Source organism: Primulina eburnea, chromosome 18, assembly GCF_022965805.1.
Source record: "Primulina eburnea isolate SZY01 chromosome 18, ASM2296580v1, whole genome shotgun sequence".
NCBI lineage: Eukaryota > Viridiplantae > Streptophyta > Magnoliopsida > Lamiales > Gesneriaceae > Primulina > Primulina eburnea.
This window is the reverse complement of record NC_133118.1, coordinates 30330371-30352849: the sequence shown is the minus strand read 5'-3', so window position 1 is coordinate 30352849 and position 22479 is coordinate 30330371. Positions and strand designations below refer to the sequence as shown.

The 22479-nt window shown below is 34.7% G+C and overlaps 2 protein-coding genes across 7 annotated transcripts; both read right to left on the bottom strand.

Moving 5' to 3' along the window:
* Nucleotides 1–3386: 3386 nt before the first annotated feature.
* Nucleotides 3387–6776, bottom strand: LOC140819795 (transcription termination factor MTERF15, mitochondrial). 2 transcript variants are annotated; one of them, XR_012115273.1, is made up of 2 exons: nucleotides 4552–6776; nucleotides 3387–3703 (listed from the first exon to the last, which is right to left on the bottom strand). XR_012115273.1 is itself a non-coding variant. In XM_073180021.1 (1 exon), exon 1 carries the CDS (start codon nucleotides 6659–6661, stop codon nucleotides 5342–5344), a length of 1320 nt encoding a protein of 439 aa, XP_073036122.1. In that variant the 5' UTR covers nucleotides 6662–6776; the 3' UTR covers nucleotides 4416–5341. The 2 variants fall into 2 exon arrangements, 1 of the variants encoding a protein (XP_073036122.1); XM_073180021.1 differs by lacking the exon at nucleotides 3387–3703 and having other exon boundaries at nucleotides 4416–6776.
* A 3364-nt stretch (nucleotides 6777–10140) lies between these two features.
* Nucleotides 10141–21075, bottom strand: LOC140819337 (uncharacterized). 5 transcript variants are annotated; one of them, XR_012115205.1, is made up of 9 exons: nucleotides 20889–21075; nucleotides 19027–20058; nucleotides 17667–17852; nucleotides 15534–16239; nucleotides 13133–15425; nucleotides 12512–12790; nucleotides 11703–11815; nucleotides 10651–10925; nucleotides 10143–10428 (listed from the first exon to the last, which is right to left on the bottom strand). XR_012115205.1 is itself a non-coding variant. In XM_073179379.1 (7 exons), exons 2-7 carry the CDS (start codon nucleotides 19949–19951, stop codon nucleotides 12761–12763), a joined length of 4017 nt encoding a protein of 1338 aa, XP_073035480.1. In that variant the 5' UTR covers nucleotides 19952–20058; nucleotides 20889–21075; the 3' UTR covers nucleotides 12357–12760. The 5 variants fall into 5 exon arrangements, 2 of the variants coding, with proteins under 2 accessions (XP_073035480.1, XP_073035479.1); XR_012115206.1 differs by having other exon boundaries at nucleotides 10651–10879; XR_012115204.1 differs by having other exon boundaries at nucleotides 10141–10428; nucleotides 10651–11815.
* Between the last annotated feature and the right edge of the window lie 1404 nt (nucleotides 21076–22479).

The following is a 22479-nucleotide window of genomic DNA, read 5'->3' as shown; positions in this document are numbered from 1 at the left end:
AATTAGGTGGGTAAAGAACATATTTGGAATGATACTAAAATTAATTATTCTAATGAGTTTAAAGAGTTTTGATATGATGCATATCTACTGTGCACATCTATGTGAGCACCGATGAGGTGTCACTCACCCATTGGATGCGCAATTTTTCTATATTTCATCATATCCAATGGGTGAGTGACACATCATCAGTGCTCACATAGGTGTGCACGGTAAGTATGCAGTATATCAAAACTCTGAATTTAAATTTAATCGACCATATAAATATTAGAAATCATATGTAATTAAATTAAATGTTTTAAATTTCTATTTTTATTTTTTCGCAATTGTTTTCTCAATGGAAAATCATATTGTTGTCTATACCTTATCCCATGTTTGGTACCTTTTTAAAAAGCTCATGATAATATCATGGGCCCTTGATAAATAATTTTTTAGAAGGATAAAATATCCCTAATAGAAGGTGCCATAATTTTAATCAAATGATAAAATACACTACAAATGACTTAATTACCCTCAATTTATAAATGATTTTTTATAAATATATGCTAGTAGGTAGAAATTAAAATCAAATAAATATTTTATTTATTTTTATATATTATATAATATCATAATTATATAAATGATTTCGAGATAATTATATAAATAATTTTTATAAATCTCAATAAAATTATTATTATCACTCGATTATCCTTAAAAATTAATATTTGACTTGACTCACAAAATCAAGGGCTCAATTATCATATTATATAATATATAAAATTAGGTAAAAATAAATAAATCATGCAAGTACTATCGGCACATGAACAAATAAAAAATATGAACTCAAGCAATAACTTTGAAATTATAAAATTTATTATGATAAGGTTAAATTTGTCATTACAATCTAATATATAAATTTAATCACTCTTATTAAAATCATAACAAACATTAAATATAATATCCTACATCTTATTTATCCTTAACTTATCCTTATATTATATATCACATGTTTATCCTATCATGTGTACCAAACTATGCCTATAAGACTATGTCATCTTAAGATGCTGTTAAATGAATGAATCTTAAAAACTTCTATGGATGATAAATTATAGATCGAACCATCGAATTGAAAAAATTGTGTGTTATCATATAATTTTGTATTGGGTAAGTTAATGAGTTGGAGATAAACGGACTAGAACTGCTGAAATCCGCCGTAGTATAAATCACGGCCTCTTATGCCCCCACCCCCACCCCCGACTGATTCTATCATAAAGACCAACGACAGAAAAAATAACTCTCCCCCTAATAGAGCTTACAAATTTCATTATACCGTGCTCTCCAAAGAGTAACTCTTCTGAAAACACACTCAAAAAGTGTTGAGTTAGTAACTGTGATTATTTTTTTGGTTTTAGTTCTGTTTCGTCCTATTGCTGACGTGTACATCACTATGTTAGTAACTGGAATAAAATAACCTGAAATTAAAACCTAGCGCATACCAACCAAATTTCGAATACATATCAGACCAAAACTCAAAATGTGACAAATTAATAGACAAAAAAATTTATCTTTCGTATAATGAAATTTAATTTTGTAAAAAATTCTAAATTTTTCTCATAGCGTGAATTAACCAGAATTTAAAGAAGTTTGATCGTTTTTTTAGTAAATGTAATGTTTATAAAAGACCAAGGTTTAATATTTATCAGGGAGGAAACGGTTAGGTGACTTTCCCTATTCATCTCTTTGAGTTATATATGAAATATTAGGAGTGGGTCTCATGTGAGACCGTCTCACGGATCTTAATATATGAGACGGGTCAATCCTACAGATATTCACAATAAAATGTAATACTCTTAGCATAAAAAGTAATATTTTTAATGGATAACCCAAATAAGAGATCCGTCTCACAAATACGACACGTGAGACCGTCTCACACAAGTTTTTTCCAAATATTAGATATCTATCAATGTGCCATAAATTAAATGAGAGATTTTCTTAAATAAACTTTACAAATTACAGTGAGAAGTCTACATTATAAATAAACTTTACAAAATTACATTAGTCTTCAATTAAATTAAGAGTGAGTATCATGTGAGACCGTCTCACGGATCATAATATGTGAGACGGATCAACCCTACTCATATTCATAATAAAAAGTAATACTCTTAGCATAAAAAATGATACATTTTCATGGGTGACCCAAATAAGAGACCCGTCTCACAAATATGACCCGTGAGACCGTCTCACACAAGTTTTTGCCTTAAATTAGTTACCAAAATAATATTTTTATCATATCAAATTACAAAGATATCTCATATCCTTTAAACCCTATTCACCATCAATTTCTTCATCTCAAACTCTGTATTAATTTATTATTTCATCAATTCCGTATATACAGAGGCGACCATGAAGCACATCAATCCTTTTTCTTTAAACATGTATGAATTTTCATTTTCTTTTTTCACTTAATTTTTACGCACAAAAATTGATTTTATATTGATATTATTGTGTGTGTAGGTATATGGGCTATGACAAACTTCATTTTGTTACCAATTTTGTTTACTGTCAAATCATTATAATATATTGCTTAGAATTGATTGCTCTAATTTTGATTTTAATTTTTTTAATATTTGACTTGATTATTGTGATAATTTTCTGATAGTTTATTGGTTTAATAAACTGAACAAATGTTAAATCAGTTCTTAAAGAGAAATAATAGATAACTAAACAAATGAATCACGAAAATGGAATATTGTGTATTCATAGAAAAATGATATTTTAAGATTTTTTTAATTATATAATATATAATGCAAGATGTGTAATAAAGATGTCATTTTGAAAATTACGACTTTGAAATAGACTAGAATAATTAATTTTCCTAAATTTTATAGTGCACAACATAAGCAACCTACACCAGCTAACACCAGGCTATATTTCATTTTGCGGAAAATAAGAATTTTGATAATGCAAATTGGTTTGTTTTAAATTTTAGTCTTGTAATTGGTTAAAGTTTAGTTTTAATCTAATAAATTAGATTTTTATTTATTTTTTCTGAAAATCACTAAATTCAACGAATATTGCTTATGTTATGCAAAACATCAACAAAATCATGGGAATTTTGTTCAGAAAGCTGTGATATTCCTCCATTTTTACCAGTTCTTTTCCTTCTAACTCCCTCCCCGCAAATCCAGCCACCCCAGAACTGGAAAATGATCGCTCCAGTTGAACATACCAAGCAGTCATACCCTTCTTTTAGCTCGGCAACGTCTCCGTTTTCGCCATTAAAATCATACATCTTACCAAATACAGTACTCATCATCACATTGTTTAGTAGTCACTGAACGTTATTCAACTTTGAGAATAATGAAAGATGTCAAATGGAGCTTCAAAAGGTTGTGTGGTAGTTTAACTAGACAATGACTTGATATGTTAATTTTTAATGGTCGCTTACATTGTATGTCGTTCTCGTGTTCATCAGAATTTAAAAATTGATATATCTTATCCAGATTTTATCCAGATTTAATCTAATCGCGGAGAGCCTCCATAGATTTAAAAAAATATTTATCTGATATCCTATCTCTACTAGACAGGATCTCGAATATTCAGGTCTCAACACTTGTCATCTTCCATAACTTGAATCTTTTTTCTCTACACCAATACTATTTCCTTGTTCCAAATTACTTGAAAAAGTATCACCTGAGATCCTTGGCTATTGTCTTCAAGTCTTTTGCTGTGCAATTATGTCTAGATGTAAATTTAGCAGACCTTTACATCTCAAACCCAATACATGGAAGAAATAATTATTGGAAGTGGAATATTTTGAGTAAAGAAAATCATGCAATATATGAGAAAATGAAACCATGCAATATTTGATTAACTACAATCATCCAATGCAGCTCCGTACAGAACTGCATATCAAAAAATATTGATCTACACCGTTCTAAAAATCAATTTATTTCATTCAAGACTTTCGAGTTAAAATACCTCATAACTTTTACAAATTTTACATTGATATATTACTTGTCCGAAGTACGGCTCTAAAACGTTTGATTATTATTCATCTAACTCGGATTATTGTCCCTTTCAAAGGCACTGCCAAAGAACATGTTTATTTTAAACCACCCCATTCTCAATCACAAATCAAATGTGAGAGCTTGTGCAAGACTGCCATCAGGTTCCAGTCTTGGCCAGTGGATCCATCACAGGTCAGTTTTTATGTCTCGACATACTTGTTCACATACCTCGGCGACAAAGTACCGAGAAAATGGAGCATTTAAAAATTGAATGAATCTAACTAATCTAAATAACCAAAAGGTGAAACTTACTATTAGGATATTTAGTGTGAAATTTCTGAGTCAACGCGGACAGTAGATGATAATATCATAAAAAGCATAAATTAGGCGCCATAACAAGAATATTCTTCATGTAGACACAAAAGGACAGAAAGAAGTGTACGGTTAACATTATCATTAACACTTTGCGGTGATATTGTGGAAGTGTGGAACATGAAAAAAAAATTACTTGATGAATTAACAATAAAGGCAGAAAATCTAATCTTAGTTTCCAAAAAAGGCATACCATGATAAGCTTGGTCAATTTTCCTCGTGATGAATCTATGTAGTGGTTAATTTTTGCCTGAGATTTTGGTATTTTGTGGCTCTTCATAGCACTAGACAACTTATCAGCTGTTTTCTTGACAATGGTCATAAACTTCCTCCTGTTACCTTGCCGCCATAACAGTTTTAAAACCTCCTTCACAAAAGTAGCAATAGATACCTTAAAAAGCTTCATTGATCTGGAATCCTTACCCTTTTTATCTTTTCCAGATTACTTAACTTGAGCAATCTCAATTTATCCTGTTTCATTACAGCAGCACCGTGTGGATTATCTGGGATTCCATTCACAACAGCACCAACCTCTGCATCTGTGGTCTCTCCAAATTATTCCATTTCAAGAGAATAATTGGCAGATACAACTACAGCTTCTTCCAGTTTGAATCTATGAATATCATAAGAACACAGTGGTTTAATTTTCTGCTGATCAGCTATTCCAAATGGATTTGGAGCTGGCTCCCAATGCTGTCTAATAGGGGATTGTATTGGTTGCCGACTGGCCTAGACAAAAACAGCCTAGACAAAAACACCTCAGCTAACCGAGCAGAAGTTGATGATAAAACCACACTTGGCAAGTTAACACTTCCAAATTTGTGCCGATAGACATGGTTAGAGCTCAAACCAAGTGGAGGATCCGTCTAAAGTTATACCTATCTGTGAATGAAAATATGATACAATATTTTTTCTATTGCTAACCACCATAGCCAACTTGACACGGACCTGACTAAAGGTATACGCCCTTTTTAAGCCACTGATCACTCGACATTTTTAGCATCTTCCATGGACTCCAGATACTGTTGTGGCCTGAAAAGTTTCCACATGCCAACCGGATGACGGCTTCTAACTTGAACTTCTCCAGAAAATCTACCGTATACCTTTTCAAGTTCTGGATATGGCTTAACATACAAATTATAGAATTTCAATCTAGTGAGCTTGACTAGATTTCTCAGACGCACCTCATCTCCGACCCCACCCTTTGACCTTAAATTATCAATCACCTTGAATCTAGGACCAATCTGTTTATCCAAATTCAACCCCAAATATTCAGGAACCTCGACCAGGCTTTGTAAGTCAAACCTCATTTTCTGTACCAAGAATTCAATTTTCTTCTCGATCTCCCCTATCTCATACAAAATCACCCTTGGTTCCTTCCACAGTATCGCAAATGCATCTCTATATATCAAACCATGCTTCCTTAAGCAACTTATCCTCAGCTTCACTTCATAACCAGCTCTAAACTCTCCTCGCCGAAAAATACGCTCTTTAATTGCCATCCGGCACTTCAAACTCCTCAGCAATTCCATACACCGTATAAGCTCTCCGTTTTCCAACTCAAGAACTACAGGATCTCTAAGAACCTCTCTCTTAACCTCACTTAAGCTAAAACCTAAATCTTCAAACTCATCAAATAATGGTTTCAACCTATTTTCCACTCCATACGCCAAAATCCTGGGAAACAAACCAATAATTCTGTTGATTTCTTTCCTCCGGACTCCAATCCCCATCAAGAACTCGACTTTTTTCATAATTTCATCGCTTTTCGACATCATTACCATAGGCTCTTCCTCTAAAATCCTAATAATAGTGCCCTCAGTGAGCCCCAAATCCTTTAAATATAGTATACACCTAAGAACATCATCTGGGCTCAACCCCAATTTCGTTGCAACTTCAAGGACATTCTTAACTGCCTTGGATGTGAAGTTACAAATTTGCAATTGCAAAAAACCCTCCTGCCATTTTTTCAAGAATTCAAGTTCTAGAACTCTGGGACAACTACTAACAGTTGAAACAAGAAAATCTTGGGAAAGCTTCAAAGACAACAGAATTTTAAATGATTTTTCGACTTCTGAGGGGCTTGAGTCGAGTAAAAATTCATTCTTTCTTAGGAAATCAGGCATCTGAGAAGGTGAAAAGCCATACCTTTGGAAAAGGGATGCTAAATTCGAGTGATGGGAAGCTGCGCAGACGGAAAAAGATTGAACATTTGTTTCTAGAAAAGGAGGGGCGGTGATTGAAATTGCTGATTTCTTGATATATTGAAGCAAAGGTCTGATGATAATATTCCGGGTCGCCATTTTCGTTGCTTGATTTACAGATCAATGGCGGACATTTCGGTTCAAATCCCAAATTCTTCAATGATCGTGGCAAAGCCGGAGTCTTGATTTTCTCCGTTATTCAAATTTAATTAAAAATTTAGATAAATATAATTAATTCAAAATCTCGAAAAAATTATTAGAGTTTTTTTTTCGAAATAACCATACATAAAATAGGCAATTCCGAAATAGTAAAAAAAAAAAAAAAAAAAAAATTAAACTAGGAGAGGGAGAGGCTTTTATAGGGTTTTTTTAAAAAAAATAATTTAAATTTTAAAATTAATTTCAAAACTAATTTAAAAAAAAAATGTTGCAAAACTAATACAATCCGCGCTTACGAAGCGTGGACGCTGCTCACGTGGAGTAGCGTCCGTGCTTCGTAAGCGCGACTGCACAGGTGGAGCCACGTCTGCGCGAGAAATTTTTAGCGACAGAATATATTCAAAAACCCGTCGCTAAAATCAAATTCGCGACAGTTTTGTCCCACCGTTGCTAAAATTAAATTGGCCACGGTTTTTATACCGTCGCTAAATTGTGTGACGGTTTATAACCGTCGCTAAAATGGAGAACACCGTCGCTACTATTAGCGACGGTTTTCGCGGTTTCGAAATTTTTGTATTGGTACATTGTTGTTTGTTTAATTAATTTAGACATAATATTTAAATATTTCACTAAGAAAACACGTAAAAAGTGAACATATTATATTTTACAATATATGTATATTATTAATTTATGTGAAACAGTCTCACGAGTCTTATTTTCTGATATATGACAAAAATTCATTTGAAACAGTCTCACGAGTCTTATTTTCTGAGACATCTATTTATTTGGGTTATCAATTAAAAATAAAAAATATTATTTTTTATGCTAATAGTATTAGTTTTTATTGTAAATATCGATAGGGTTGACGCGTCTCACAGATAAAGATTCGTGAGACCGTCTCACAAGACCCTACTTTAGAGATATTATACACAAACTTTATTATGTTTCTTGTTATTATTACTTAAAAAAATTTTAAGTTTTTAAATATGAAATTATATCTTATATCTATAGAATAATTACCTTCAGAACAGAATCGTTTTTATCATCGAATTAATATATTTTTGAGAAAATAAAATAAAAGAAAGCTCCACTATTCAAACTGTTATTTTCAATATAGAAAAAAACACACAAGAAATTCAGTCATCCCTGAATCACTGAAAGAACCAAGTTGAATAGAAGAGCTTCCTGAAAAAAAAATTCATGATAAATTTTTCTTTGTTTTTTCTCTCTCTCTCTTCACTACTACAAAAATGGTTTTTCGCAGCGTGCAAATTCATTTTCCGCAGTGCACATAGCATGCTGCAAATATGCAAGTCGTTGAAAGTTCAAGATTATCCGTGGTGAACATGTGAACGCTGTTAAAACTATTATCTGCGGCATGCATATGCACGCTGTTAATACTATCATCTGCGGCATGCATATGCATGTTGTTAATACAATTATCCGTAGCGTGCAATGTACCACCTGAAAGAAAATTCCAAAATTTCGAAATCGCGACAGTATGCAAACCGTCGCTAATATTAGCGACGGTTTGTCCATTGTAGCCACGGTTTTAAACCGTCGCAAAATTTAGCGACGGTATTAAAACCGTCGTACATATAATTTTAGCGACGGTAAAATAAACCGGCGCAAAATTGATTTAGCGACGGTATTTTGAATATATTCCGTTGCTAAAAGTTCTGTCGCAAGCCCGGATTCCATTCATTTTGAAATTATTTTTAAAAAAAACCCGGCTTTTATAACAAACCAAAAGCGAAAACAGTTTCTTTAGCCCAAATGTGGGTGATGTGATTCGGACGAATTGGGTGAGCAGGGTCGGGACAATTCACCAGATCTGATGAGAGTTTTGTTTGGGAAGATGAGCAAGGAGGTATATCTTGTGGTGAAGGTATATCTTTGTATAATATGGTTGCGACCGTGTCCTGCAAATTGAGAGACAAATAAATGCTAGTGGTATAAATATGTGTAAATAAAATGCCAACTTATGTGAATGTATCTCTCTTAAATGCAAAGTGGAACTTGTTATTTATAGGAAAAAAAAGATGATTTTTCCTTGTTTTCAGTGACCACCAACCACTTATAGTCATGTCACTTCAACTTCATGTCCTTTCCATCACGTCAAATCAATATGATTCAGTCAGGTATGTTTATCGAGGTAAGATTTTACATGTTCTCGCAATCAAGTGCGGTACTATTATCGATGTAATCCGGATAGAAAGACTCTCAGGAGATTATACGAGGATCCGGGATTCTGATAACTCAGGAAGAAGGTGTCCCGGGCATTCACATGCTCGGCTTCTGATGAATTCCTCCTGCAAATTTACCCTGATTTGGGCTATCCATGCACTATCCCGAGTCATCCATGACTCGGACTCTTTCTGCTGTTTTTCAGGTCATTCATGATCTGAGATCTTATGGGGTATCAGTGAGGCAGCCTGATTCGTTTATCTATAACAACAACAAACTGACACAAAGATAAATCTCTACCTAAATAATGATGTTGGGACGATCCAAACTTTTCATCCAACCGTGAGCTTCTCGAATACTGAACGCTTCTGCCAATGTGGAGCTGAAACGCCCACGCAATGTTCCATGCTGATCTCTAGACCTCATGTGTATTTTCTGCGTGTTTAATAAGTATTTAATTTCTTTTGCTGCTCACACATTAACATTTTCAAATTTGAATTAAAGATTTTCTCTTTTTAGACATGATATTATATATTATACATATAATAAAAAAAAATGTGTATATAAATTCTATCTTCTAAATATTTTCTTTCATTCAGACAGACAATTACCATGAAAATAAAAGAAATCTTCATATTTAGCATAATAACAAATCAGATCAAAGGATTCAAATTCATAAACAATCCAAAATAATGCAGAGTTTTCAGGTACATTTCTAATAAAAATTTCTAGCTAATTTGAATATCACAATCGACAAAACATGATTTCACCTGCCTACGTTGAGTAGAACTATCAAGAATTGTGGTTCATTCGAGATCGGCTTTAGTCCAATTGGTCTCACCCGACTTCCCCTTACAACGACTCAAGTTCGAGTCCTCTCGAATATGAAATTAAAAAGAAAAAAATTGTGGATAGGAACGAACAACCCCATTTGGTCTACATGATCAGATATAGAACACCACATCCTAAATACCATTGGAGCTATCAGACATCCTTCGCCTGCCATAAATTTTCCCAAGAAATAGACATGCACATATCCCAATGGTCTTTACATCCAAACTGTGTGGCTTTTTCAAAATTTTTTTCTTTTTATTACAAAATTATTTGAAACGATGTTCTGAAAACTTTAAAGACGGCGAAATGATTAGTTGAATGCAAGAACAAGACAATATTCAACTCTTCAAGAAATAATATCTGAACAATTTTTACATACAAATAAATGCCATTTAAATTGGAAAGAAAGTAAAAGATCGACACAAACATATCCAAGTTTATCATATACAATGAGTATATCGGTCGTTTTCAGGGAAAAAATATATATCACTTAACTGAAAAAACATTTCTCAACTGTGCATGGTTACAATTACAACTATGAGCATCAGAGCCCCTGCATAAAATTTGTACTGCTAATTCCGCCAACGATGAGTATCAGCGACTCGACGGCCCTCGTGCTTGCTCCAGTGTAATTAAATCACTGCTGAGTATTTTATTGATACGACATATATAGGTGAATAGTTTACCTGCATAAGAAAACGCCCTTTAATCCAGAGTTAAGCTACAAAAGAGTCATAGCAAGAAAGTCGACGTATTGTAGCATCACTGCACTTCGTTTCTATTGCAAACTATATCTAGTGAAAAAGTTTGCACTAGATTGGCATATCCAGCAATTGACGGGAGTTCGAGTTCCATGTTTGGCAGGAAATACTCGATTTTGAACTTCATAAATCAAGACAATTACGAACCTCGAAATGGGTAACCATGACAGGATCCCAAATCTCTTGGGAATTTCTTAAGAACGTGCCAATATCTCTTATTTCTCAAACCGTTGGATTCCATAGCCAAGACATCATTCAAGTGTTCAAGTTGCTCCTTTTATGATGGGTTCCGATCGGAGAATTACTCATTTCCATTCAAGAACTCGTGAACCAATTGAGACCACTTTAAATTTTTAGCTGGATACTCCGCAACTCTCTGCCTTAACCGGGATATGTCTCCGCCAACAAAGGATGCATCAGATCTTAGTTCGGTAAGGGTACAACAATAGAACAGCCAAATAAATGCAAATGTCAGAAAATAAGTATTTCATCGATCGCAATCCATATAATAATGTATTAGAAAATTGGGGACCGGACAACAATGTAACAACTAACAGCAATTCGTAACAACCTGGGATTGTAAGTTGTAACATCTTTCTAAGATATAACATCCTTTCAAATACATCTTCTCTAAAATAAAACATTCTTTCAAACACATGAGCAGATATATAAAATGTTGTGGAAAGAAAACATGAATATGATAGCCAGCCATGAGCCATTAGCTTTTTCATTTTTTGATTGCATGGCCAGATATTAGTTTTGGAGACGGTGATTTGGGCTCATGTTAAATCTACACATTCACCATTCCGGTTGCCAAAACTAAACCATGTTGAAAGATTTGAGCCATCAATTTGTTTTAAAACACCGGAGATGAAACAATATTACTAAATTTATCCATTCCATAAAATCAATAAATTTATGGCATAAAGAGGTTCCTGTGGGCTGTGAAGCGCAAACTCACTATGATATGATCAAGCAACAGAAGATTAGTCATTTTACCACACCAAGAAATCTCGATGTTGTTCACTTTATTAAAAATCTGGAAAAGATGGAAACAAGTGAACAAGCTGAGAAATAAAGCATCCGAAACCATGAGAAAATTTATAAGTCGTATGATGAAACTGCACCTTAACCCAGAAATAGTCAATATACTTCAGTGTCACAGGCTTGGTTCTACATAAGAAAAATTATGGATGTACCTTCGATCAAACAATATTCAGGTTCTGAATCCACATCATCGAAATACTCGTAAATATGGCCTCCAACATAAGGATAGAAGTCTTCAGCCCCTTAACAGGTAATTATTCAAATTCTACATTCAACAAATGAAGAGATTAGCTAGCATTAGACACATATTTTCTGCAACACAATGACATTAAACTCTTCGTTAGATATCTGGCTCAAGCCAGGTAAGCAAAGAAATCATAGTACCAGATTTCAAACAAAAGCTCCTCAAAACAAGGAAGGGGATACTTATAGTTGAGACAATCGCATGCATGACCGAAAAATATGAAATAAAATTTGTGGTTTATGAAAGTCTAAATCCCTTAGGTGAAATTTAAGAACTTACTAAATTTAAAGAGGAATATAAAAGGAATAATTGCTTCAGATCCTCTACACAAATAATATTTCCTTTTTCAAAATTACATGACAATGTATCACCTGAGATCCTTGGCACTGGTCTCCAAGTCTTTTGCTGTGTAATTATGTCTAGATGTAAATTTTGCAGACCTTTGCATTTCAAACCCAATACATGGAAGAAATAATTATTGGAAATTGTAGATTGTAAGTGGAACATTTTGAGTAAAGAAAATCATGCAGTATATGAGAAAATAAAACTATGCAATATATGATTAAAGACAATCATGCAATAGAACTCCGTACGGAACGGCATTCCCAAAAATATTCATCTATACCGTACATGATACGAAAATCATGTGTGACCAAACAAGGAAAAAAACAGCCCAGAAAATAATTCATTACATTCGAGACTTTCGAGTTAAAATACCTCACAACTTTTACAAAATTTACATTAATATATTACTGGTCCAAAGTACGGCTCGAAAATGCTTGATTATTATTCGTCTGACTCAGATTATTTTGGGATTAGAAGCTGAAGTATCCCTTTCAAAGGTAATGTCAAAAACCATATTCATTTTGAACCACCGCATTCTGAATCACAAGTCAAATGTGAGAGCTTGTGCAAGACAGCCATCAGGTTCAAGTCTTTGCCAGTGGATCCATCACAAGCCAGATTTTATGTCTTGACATACTTGTCAAAATACCCCTGCAACAAAGTACCAAAAAAATGGAGCATTTAAAAATCGAATGAATCTAATCTAATTAACCAAAAGGTGAAACTTTACTATTAGGGTATTTAGTGTGAAATTTCGGAGTCAACTCGGACAGTAAATGATACTATCATAGAAAACACGCGATTAGGCTCCATAACAAATATATTCCTTAAGTAGACACAAAAAGGACAAAAAAAGAAGTGTACGATTAACATTATCATTTTAACACTTTGCTATGATATTGTGAAACGTGAAAAAAATTTGCTTGAAGAATTAACAGCAAACAGACTAAATAAAGCCAGAAAATCAAACCTTAGTTTCCAAAAAAGGCATACCATGATAAGCTTGGTCAATTTTCCTCGTGATGAATCTATGTAGTGGTTAATTTTTTCCTGAGATTTTGGTATTTTGTGGCTCTTCATAGCACTAGATACCTTATCAACTGTTTTCTTGACAATGGTCTTAAATGCTTCCTTGCTCATGCTACCTTGCCGCCATGACGGTTTTAGAACCTCCTTCACAAAATTAGCAATAGATACCTTAAAAAGCTTCATTGATCTGGAATCCTTTCCCTTCTTATGTTTTCCAGATTCCTTAACTTGAGTAATCTCAATTTCTCCTACATTCATTTCAGCTGAAACATGTGGATTTCCTCGGTTTCCATTCACAACAGCACCCACCTCTGCATCTGCTGTCTCTCCAAATTCTTCGATTTCAGGAGAATAATTGGCAGATACAACTGCACCTTCTTCCAGTTTGAATCTATGAATATCATAAGAATCACCAGTGGTTTCATTTTTCTGCTGATCAGCTATTCCGAACGAATTTGGAGCTGGCTCTATGCTGTCTAATAGGGGATCATATTGCTTGCCGACTGGCCTAGACAAAAACCCCTCAGCTAACCGAGCAGAAGTTGACGAGGAAACCATATTTGGCAAGTTAAAACTTCCGAACTTGTGCCCATAGACATGGTCAGAGCTCAAACCAAGCGGAGGATCATGTTTACTATTAAATGGTGTGTCGTTTTCCTGGATCAAAGCATTTGAGGTAAATTGGGAGCTTGGTGGATGATCAAAAGTGGATGCATAAGGATTGAAATTATTTGAAATTCTCCTCCCAAGAGAATCTGGAGCAATCCTTGATGTTGAATTCATGCCATAGTAATTTTGTTGCAAGTATTGTAGGCTACCAGAAGGATTACTGCTTGAAGGCAGACTTCCCACAAGAAACGTATTTGTTCCCCTTGGTGGTGAATGCATTGGAAATGATTTTGGTAGAGACTCGTAAACAGAATGTAAAAAATGCATGCGCGGTACTGAATGTGCGGAATCTTCTGCTGACATATGACGTTCAACCTGCTGACTCATTAGATTGCTAGCATACGAACTGCTTGATCTGTTATGATCTGCTTTATGGGGTATTTGATCAGGATCTTGAGATAAAGGGTATGCTTGATACTGACCAATTTGAGATTGAGTACGTAATTCAGAAGGATTGGTCCGTGTAGATCCATATGAAGAGAAACCATTTCCTGGAGGCAGTAAAGACTGTTGTACATGTTGGTCCAGTAGAATGCTTCGATCCCCGCTTGTTACATTTAAAGTCAAGTGAGTGTGTCGTGGCTGAGGTGGTGAAACAATCGAGCTTGCCGAAGACTTGGGTGGCTCATGAATACGAGAGTGTTGGTAAGGCACTGGAGCTTGATAGGGAGAATTCTGATCATTTTTCAAGAGAAACGGTGCCATAGATGACACCAAGTTATGATGTTGGGAAATTCCTAGACCAAAGTGGGAACTAGCAACCAGGGAGACTGAAGGCGATGGAATGGGTAGCTGCAACGGACTTGTAGCAATAGATGGAGATAAATCATTCAAATTCCTGGACAGGAGTGGGACCTCATCAATTGAATAGGGTTTTGTTTTAGGGCTTCCACCACCCCATAGATTCACAACAGGATCCACTGCTGGCTCAAGCTTATCAGAAGGAAGACGAATTGACAAGGCTGCTGATGATTGAACAGGAGAAGATTCACAAGTCAAAGAATCAGCCATTTGTTTACTTTTCTGATCAAAAAACTGCGAGTTCGAGTGCAAAAATTTTGCATGAGATTCTTGGATTAGAGAAATTTCGTTACCCAAGGCCATGTCAGGAGAAGAAGAACTTGAAAGATTTCTTGCCGCAACATCAGCAACTAAAGGGGATGAAGATTGTACATAATTTAATTTAACATGGAAGTGTGCCATAGAATCAACTGGCAGTTCTTTTTTATCTTTTACTTCCTTCACCCCATGTGTCTCTTCAAGAAGTGTCAACTCTTTATCATTTGCTACTTTGTTCTTGTGGACTGATTTTTTCTCAAAAATTTTCTCCGCATGCAAGTTGTAATTTCCTAAAGTAGGTGGTGCATCCTGATACTGTTGTCTGCCCCAACTATTCCTCAACCTCTCATTCTTGTCGGACTCATGGTGTGAATACCGACAAGTGGCTCCACGATGGCATTTACCGCGAAGAAAATCAAAGCATTCAGGAAATTGGCCCTTTCCACGCCTAAGTTTATCTCCATCGAACTCACTGCCACGCCTTAGAACAGGCGATTTACTCCTATTTCGTCGTCTCTTAGGAGACAAACTGGAAAAGGAAAAATCAGCAAGAATTTGAAGTACTCATATCCAAACAAAAGTTAGTCAATTGTATGAAATTATACAGAAAAAAGATCGACCGAAATCTGACTCCAACCTGCGAGATTGGCGTCGCCTCTCTTTTCTCCTAAATGGACTTCTCCTCCTATCACGTGGAGAGCGACTTCTGCTTTGACTTCTACTCTGTCTTCTGCTTCTCCTTCCATGTCTCCGAGTATATCGTGGTGAATTGCTGGTGTCGCTGTCACTAACACCTTCTCTAACCAATCTTCCAAACTCATCAATATTTGATTTAGCATCATTACTTCTCATATTAGGCTTCTGAATATTGGCATCTTCAATATCATTTCCAACCCTGATAGATTCTTGATTTCTTATATTTCTATCAGAAAATTCCTCGGTTTTCCCAGGTGCAGAAGATACAATGGTGGATTTTGAAGGCAAATGTTTATTGGACTCAAGATCGGACACAAGATCATCCCTCTTTTCAGTATCAAATTTTGAACGGCTAATATCCCCACTAAGACTTTTTACATCATCTTCAGAACTATCATCGGTAATGTATCCCTGCAACAGTTTAAAAGGACTTGCACTTCCCATAAGCTGATCAGAGAGTTTCCCACAAATAGTATCTGCAGAAACTACTGGAAGATTAAGTTGGCTGAAATTTCCATGTTGGGAAGACGATACCTGTGCATTGACATCCAAATCATTTACTGCAGTTGCTGTTGGGGCTGAATCATTAAATTCAGAAACTGCATCCCCAGTGACAGGCTGATCGCCAGATGATGGGATTTTAGGGCCTGCAGACATAAACTCATGAGTGAAAAGGATCGAAATTTCATAAACTTCTAACATCAGCCTCAATGATCTTCCTGGAAAACAGGTATTACCAATCAACACTCCATTTGGTTGAAAAAACTATTTACACATTGTGGTTGACAAAAAAGAGACCCTATACATGCTAACTAAATATTTAGAAGGACAAACTGCCACGATCATTTACCAGGCTCAAAGATTGAAGTGTCGCTAGCTTTATTGGGTACACAAAAATTGACTATTTTGGTCAGCAACTTACAAGATATTTACCTACACCAGTAGGTTCCTAGCGACTGATCATTAGTTCCTGCAGGTCGTAGATCATCTCTAGACAGAACAAAATGAGTCAACAATTAACATTTTTTTTCCCAGAAATCGTGACACTACTAGTAAGGAATGGTTTTTTTAGTATTTTAATCGTCATCTTCAGATTTTTTAAGATAAGTGGAACAGAATATGCTTGGAAACACACAAGAAAACATTATTGTGCTTATTATCCTTAAATATCTTATTTCTTATACCTATATGTTCCATTACTAATATCTAAAATCCATCATATAAATAAACCTTGAGAAGGAAAAAAGTCTGGGTACAAAACTATATTTTATTTTTAAAGTTTCTTATTTTTATTCCGTGAAAGATAAAGTTGAATTTAATGGTCACGGCTAGTGAGCATTCAACCGAAATTGATATGTTCATGTACATCTCATCCAAGAACAAGAGAAAATGGATATGACAACACAAAAGAATTTCTCGGAGGAGGACAAGTTATAAGACAGCTCTTTTGAACTCAATCAAGGTTCATTCCTTCTAAACCCTTGACTATAATCTACTAAAAAAACAAAACGTCGAAACATCTAGTAAAGTTCAAAGAATCACATCTAAAAATGTTTTTGGCGAAAATCAAGCCAATTAGTGAATGAATTTGAAAACAAAATAAACAAACAAAAGGAGATTTCATTGGAAACATTAGTGATCTCAAGTTAAATGAATTATGGCAATCTCATGTATGGCACACATATGCATGACTCACATACATAAGGAAGGCTTCTGGAAGAATGTATAATTGGATATAATTATTCTTTCTGTTTCATTAGGTATGACAAATCCAACAGAATATATCCTCTTCTGTTTTTCTTGCTTATGTAATTGTATATAAAAAAATCTTAGTTAATGAAAATACAGTAAGGATTACATCATTTTACTCTGTCTTTATTTTCGTAACTTCTTATGATAGAAAAATCTCAGTGGGACATTGTTTAAGGCATCATACAATTAGCACTTTTTAAAATCCAGAGCAAGCAAAAATTATCTTTAAAAAAAGGCTGTATAAAAGACAAGGAGAGCAGCCAGAAAGGAATAGATTCTACCTCAGACGAGAAGAAAGAAAACAGAAGAACCAATTTTATACCTAATAATGAGGACCCAGCATAAAGTAAACTTCCATCAAGAGCTACTTCGGACGGTCTACGTCCTCCAGGATGCTGTGAAACTTGCACATGCTCCTTGTGGACATCATCTTGTGGTAATGAAATGCGCTCCTCATTCAGATTTCTAGATAAGCAACTCTTCTCAACATCAGGCTGAGTTATATCATCTAGAAGTCCATTAAAAAACAGAAAATTAGCAGTCATAGACTCATAGCCAGCACATCATGTTAGCTTATATCAATATTCACCAGGTTAAAATAATCGCTAACAATACAAGCACTGCTTCAGTAGAAAAGTTTGCACCTTTAGTTACATAATTATAATTTTTTTAGGAAAAAAAAGCACAACGAAAATTAGTTTAAACAACTTAAGCATCACAAAAACACACTGAATAAGTCACGGTTTCCTCAACCTCCAAGTTCACTAGTGACATTCAAATCCTTTCTCCCATTTGAAAAGTGTTTCTTTGTATTGCTGTAATTTCCAAAAGGTATGAAAAAAAATTTTGATACAAAATACAAAACAAATCATCACTGGCAGAAGTTCCCTTCTCAGCACCCTATTTCCCAGGTGGGTATTTAGTTAGTCTACTTCCTCCAAGGGCAAGAGAGGCAATCATATAGCAATGCTGACACGGCCTGGCTAGGGTATTCTTTCCAGAACAAGGCAACTCCCATATAATGCAATGATTCATAGTAGTCTTGAGAAAAATCTTAAACTTGAAATGCAACTTAACCAAAAAAATGGATAAATATAAAAAATTCATAATTATCTTAGCTATTAGCAATTGGAATGCCAAACAAAGACATTCTAACCACCAAAAAACACTAACATTACAGATATTGGAAAAAAAAATGTTTCATAATCGACAGGGTTGATCATGGATATTCAAAATGAGCAGCCCCAATTTGTCTAACACAGGACATTATGCCAATACATTTACTGCAGGCATCAGGAAATAATTATCTATCAGCAATGCAAAGTGCAAACACAACTTAGAGAATCTAAAAGGACAAATAATACATCATAATATCTTATTTAACAACCATTGCCATAGCTCCTTTAATTTGCAGGTAATAATAGTCAACTCAGAGCTCTTCAGGGATGTGGGACTATGTGCAGATATAGTAACTCAGAAATGGTAAGAAAGAACCAAAGCACAATTTCTAACAATTGCATAACTTATACAACTGAAAAACTGTTAGCAACCAAAAGACTTTTCCCGGAACAGATTCAGGTGAAAGAAAAATCAGAAGAAACAGGTCCAAATAAAGTAATCAATTCAGATGCCATGTCAACACCTCGGCATCATGTTAATTGACAGAAAAACTCAATGCTAACCTTCCATATCCATATCAGAATCAGCGGAAGATTGCGCAAAAGTGGCATCTGTAGCTTCTGGAACAGGGACAATTTCAGTTGAATGAAAAATCATATTGACATTGTTTGCATTTCTATCCTTTGCAGTCTTCACTTCAGAAGGGTGATTTTTTGATATTGAATCATTCTTGTATGGTGAGTCCTCCTTCAAGTCATGGATTCCATCATGCTTTGAATGATTAGGTGGTGAAGATGGAGGAAGGGGTGGAACTCCAGGAGGAGGAGAAGGGGGCAATGGAGGTGGGGGTGGAGGTGGGGGCAGACGCAATGGCGGAGGTGGCAGGGAACCTATAGAATGTAGATAGGAATGTTGAGACAATGGGTGAGTAGAAGTCGCTAATGGAACGGTTACTGAGGAACTAGAAGTGGGCAAGTAAGACGGCAGAGGGGGTCGTGAAGCATGATGAGATGGCGGTTGAAGGGCTGGACCAGCGCACCCTTGTAAGGAAGGCAGCAGGTAAGACCTAGGTGCAGGAATAGGCACCGTTGGAGAAATTTGAGCACTTTGACTCCATGGGAAACGTTGTATTTCAGTAGCTGGAAAGGAACGAGAGGCTTCAGTACTTCCTTGCAATACTGGAGGCGGTTGATGAGTTAAATAAGATTGGCCAGAATTCAATGTATTAGAAAGAACATGTGCAATTGGACCTTGATGAGGAGCACCAGGTGGAGTACGTATGAATGAAAGGCTGCCTGGTGCACGAGGGAAAGTCGGATGTGCTTGTCTGATTGCTTGTGCTTGTGAACCAAGTGGACTCTGATTAAAAGTCAGAGGCGGAAGTGGAGTAGGGGCAACAGCCGCACCACCCGGGTGTTGCTGAAATGCATAAGGGGGCACATAAGTACCCTGCCCAACCTGACTGTTAAATTTCTCTTGACTATGCATCTGAAGAAATCAGACAAAGACCATATCCCCCACAAACTAGAGCTTATAGGACTCTCAATATCAGCAACAACTTGCACACTGTCAACCTACGCCTTTGAAGAAACTCCCTGGAACAAAAACAGAAATAATATCACAATTTGGCTAAGATTTGCAAATTCCTCCACACATATTCAGAAGAAATCAAGTATGTTGAGAAATGTAGCACAAATTAGCCTTCAAATTGCACAAGTTATTCCTCCAAGAAGCTTTAGTTAAATCAGAAAATCAAATTAGTAATCTCAGTTTTGCCACAAAATCGTAGAACATACAAAAGCAGACATCATCAACATTGAACCTGCTGAATTAATGACAAATCAATATCCAGGTATAAAACCTGGTAGAGATTAAAGTCCGCTGACAAACTGGAGAATGTCTCCAAAGTTAATTTTTACTTAGAATGAAAAAACCAGCAAGGAAAAACTTTCTTTAGTTTAGCTCTTTAAACATTTCAGCCTGTTAAAAGAAAAGGTCGAAGCATTTTATTAGCTTTTCTAATTCTTTTAAAAGAATGTGAAGCAAATTTGCCGGAAGCATTCACAATTTGCCTAAAATCTATCATTTCAGGTCTTTGAAACATCTGAAAAGGTTGTAAACATCCCAAACCAAACACATTAAAATAATTTGTTTTTAAACTTTAATAATCCCTTCTCCGGTATAAGATTTTCGATCCAAGATCACTCTGCAGTTAAATAATCTAAATCCCCGATATCCATATATCAAAAGGAAACCAATCAAATTGCTTAAACAAAGAAACAAAAGCAAAATTAACACTTCGTTATCAATCCATCACTCCCACAAACTGAATCCCACACAATCAACATTTCAAATAAAACCTTACAATCAAGAAACCCGACCTAACCAAAGCAAATAAACAAAAAAAAAAGTCTGGAAAGCTCACTGAATTAAAGAGATAAAGTATCGGAATGCTCGAAAGAATAGATTATCGCAGAACAAGTCGAAATCCAATAGGCCGATTATAGGGTCTGGATTGAAGGGAAACCCTAGAAAATGAAAATCAGTCGGGTTGTTTTGGGAATTCTTATTGCTCGCAAGGGTTCTTCCCTCTCTATGCTTTATATATTTTTCTCCCTTAAAATCAATTTTCTTTTTGCAATAAAATTTTTATTTTTATTAAACATTTTTTGCAATAAAATCTTTTTTTTTATAAAACAAATTATTTATTACTATATCTATATTATTTCTATAATATATATATATACATATATATATATATTTATATTATATATAAAAGTTGAGTATGATAAAGACAAAAATAGATACCAACTTTTCTTTCAAATTTGTGATTAAGTGATATCAATATTACACTTTTTTTTATTTCAACAAACACGTTTTTTTTAAAAAAAAATATTCAACAATTCAAATAGCACTTTATTCTCTCGATAATTTGTCGAATTTCAATTTAATTCCTTGGTAATTATATAAAGACTGTACGCACACGCACAACGTATACAAAATAACTAGTATTATATAAATAATCTGGCACCTAGAGGACACCATCTTTTGTTTCTCAAATTTCTCTTACATCGATATTTTTTCTCAAAATTGTCTCAACTTATTTTCAATATTACCCATCTCAAATTGCTCTATGAGCTCTTACTGATTTTTATCAATTATTATTAAATATGAAACTAAACATTTAATAAAATAAAAAAATCTTACAAATTATAATTTTACGCACAAAATCAGTATTCATTTATTACTATATTATATTGAATAATTTGTGTCATCTCTGTCAGATTAGTTGGCTTTTCGAATTCGAATTTATTGTATGTATTGTAATAAATAAAAAAAGGAATAATTTGTAATATATATGTGTGTATATGATAATTAGGCCCAGTTTGATAGGTTGTACTAAAGTTGGATACACCGTTAATAATTTGTTTGTTTTGATTTTGGAACTTGTGACTGACTATTACTTGGACAACATTCACTGTTTCCGTGGGAGTGTAAATCAAGTCATATAACGTGGATAAAAACTATCCGACAACCCCAGAAATTAGAAATGACCGAAATACCCCTGACTTAAAAAAAAAACCAAATTTGGAAATGTCTCTTCTTTACGTCATTCTCCTCATTTCTTCTCTGTCGACTCTTCCCACTGACCGCAGTTGAAGAACTACGAATATGACAGGGGAGTAAGAAATCCACATTTCTATTTACAGATCTGAAGAACTTGCAAGATTAATCGAAGGTAAAACTCGATAAATCACCTTCTAACATATGTGTGATCACTGATGTCAGATCTATTACTTTACGCCTTCGAGAGTAGATTTGTGAGCGATTTATGTTCTTCTGTTTTAGATTTGTAGTATGAATCTGTGGTAGAAAAGAATAATGTTTAGTTCTCGTTTGTTTGTTCTGGTAATGTAATGATTTTTTTAATTGGTTAACAGATCCAATGAAATTTGGCTCATCCTAGAAGATAGTACTTTTTTAATTGTTTGCTCTTGCTCTCTTCCACGGGATCT

Bases quoted from the DNA above. Each gene is read 5' to 3' on its own strand.
- LOC140819795 (XM_073180021.1), bottom strand. From the start codon at position 6,661: ATGGCGACCCGGAATATTATCATCAGACCTTTGCTTCAATATATCAAG.
- LOC140819337 (XM_073179378.1), bottom strand. From the start codon at position 19,951: ATGCATAGTCAAGAGAAATTTAACAGTCAGGTTGGGCAGGGTACTTAT. The intron at 17,853-19,026 runs GTTAGCATTGAG...ATGGACTTCTAG, and splicing joins TTCTGATATGGATATGGAAG to ATGATATAACTCAGCCTGAT. The intron at 12,791-13,132 runs GTATGCCTTTTT...ACTTTGTTGCAG, and splicing joins AATTGACCAAGCTTATCATG to GGGTATTTTGACAAGTATGT.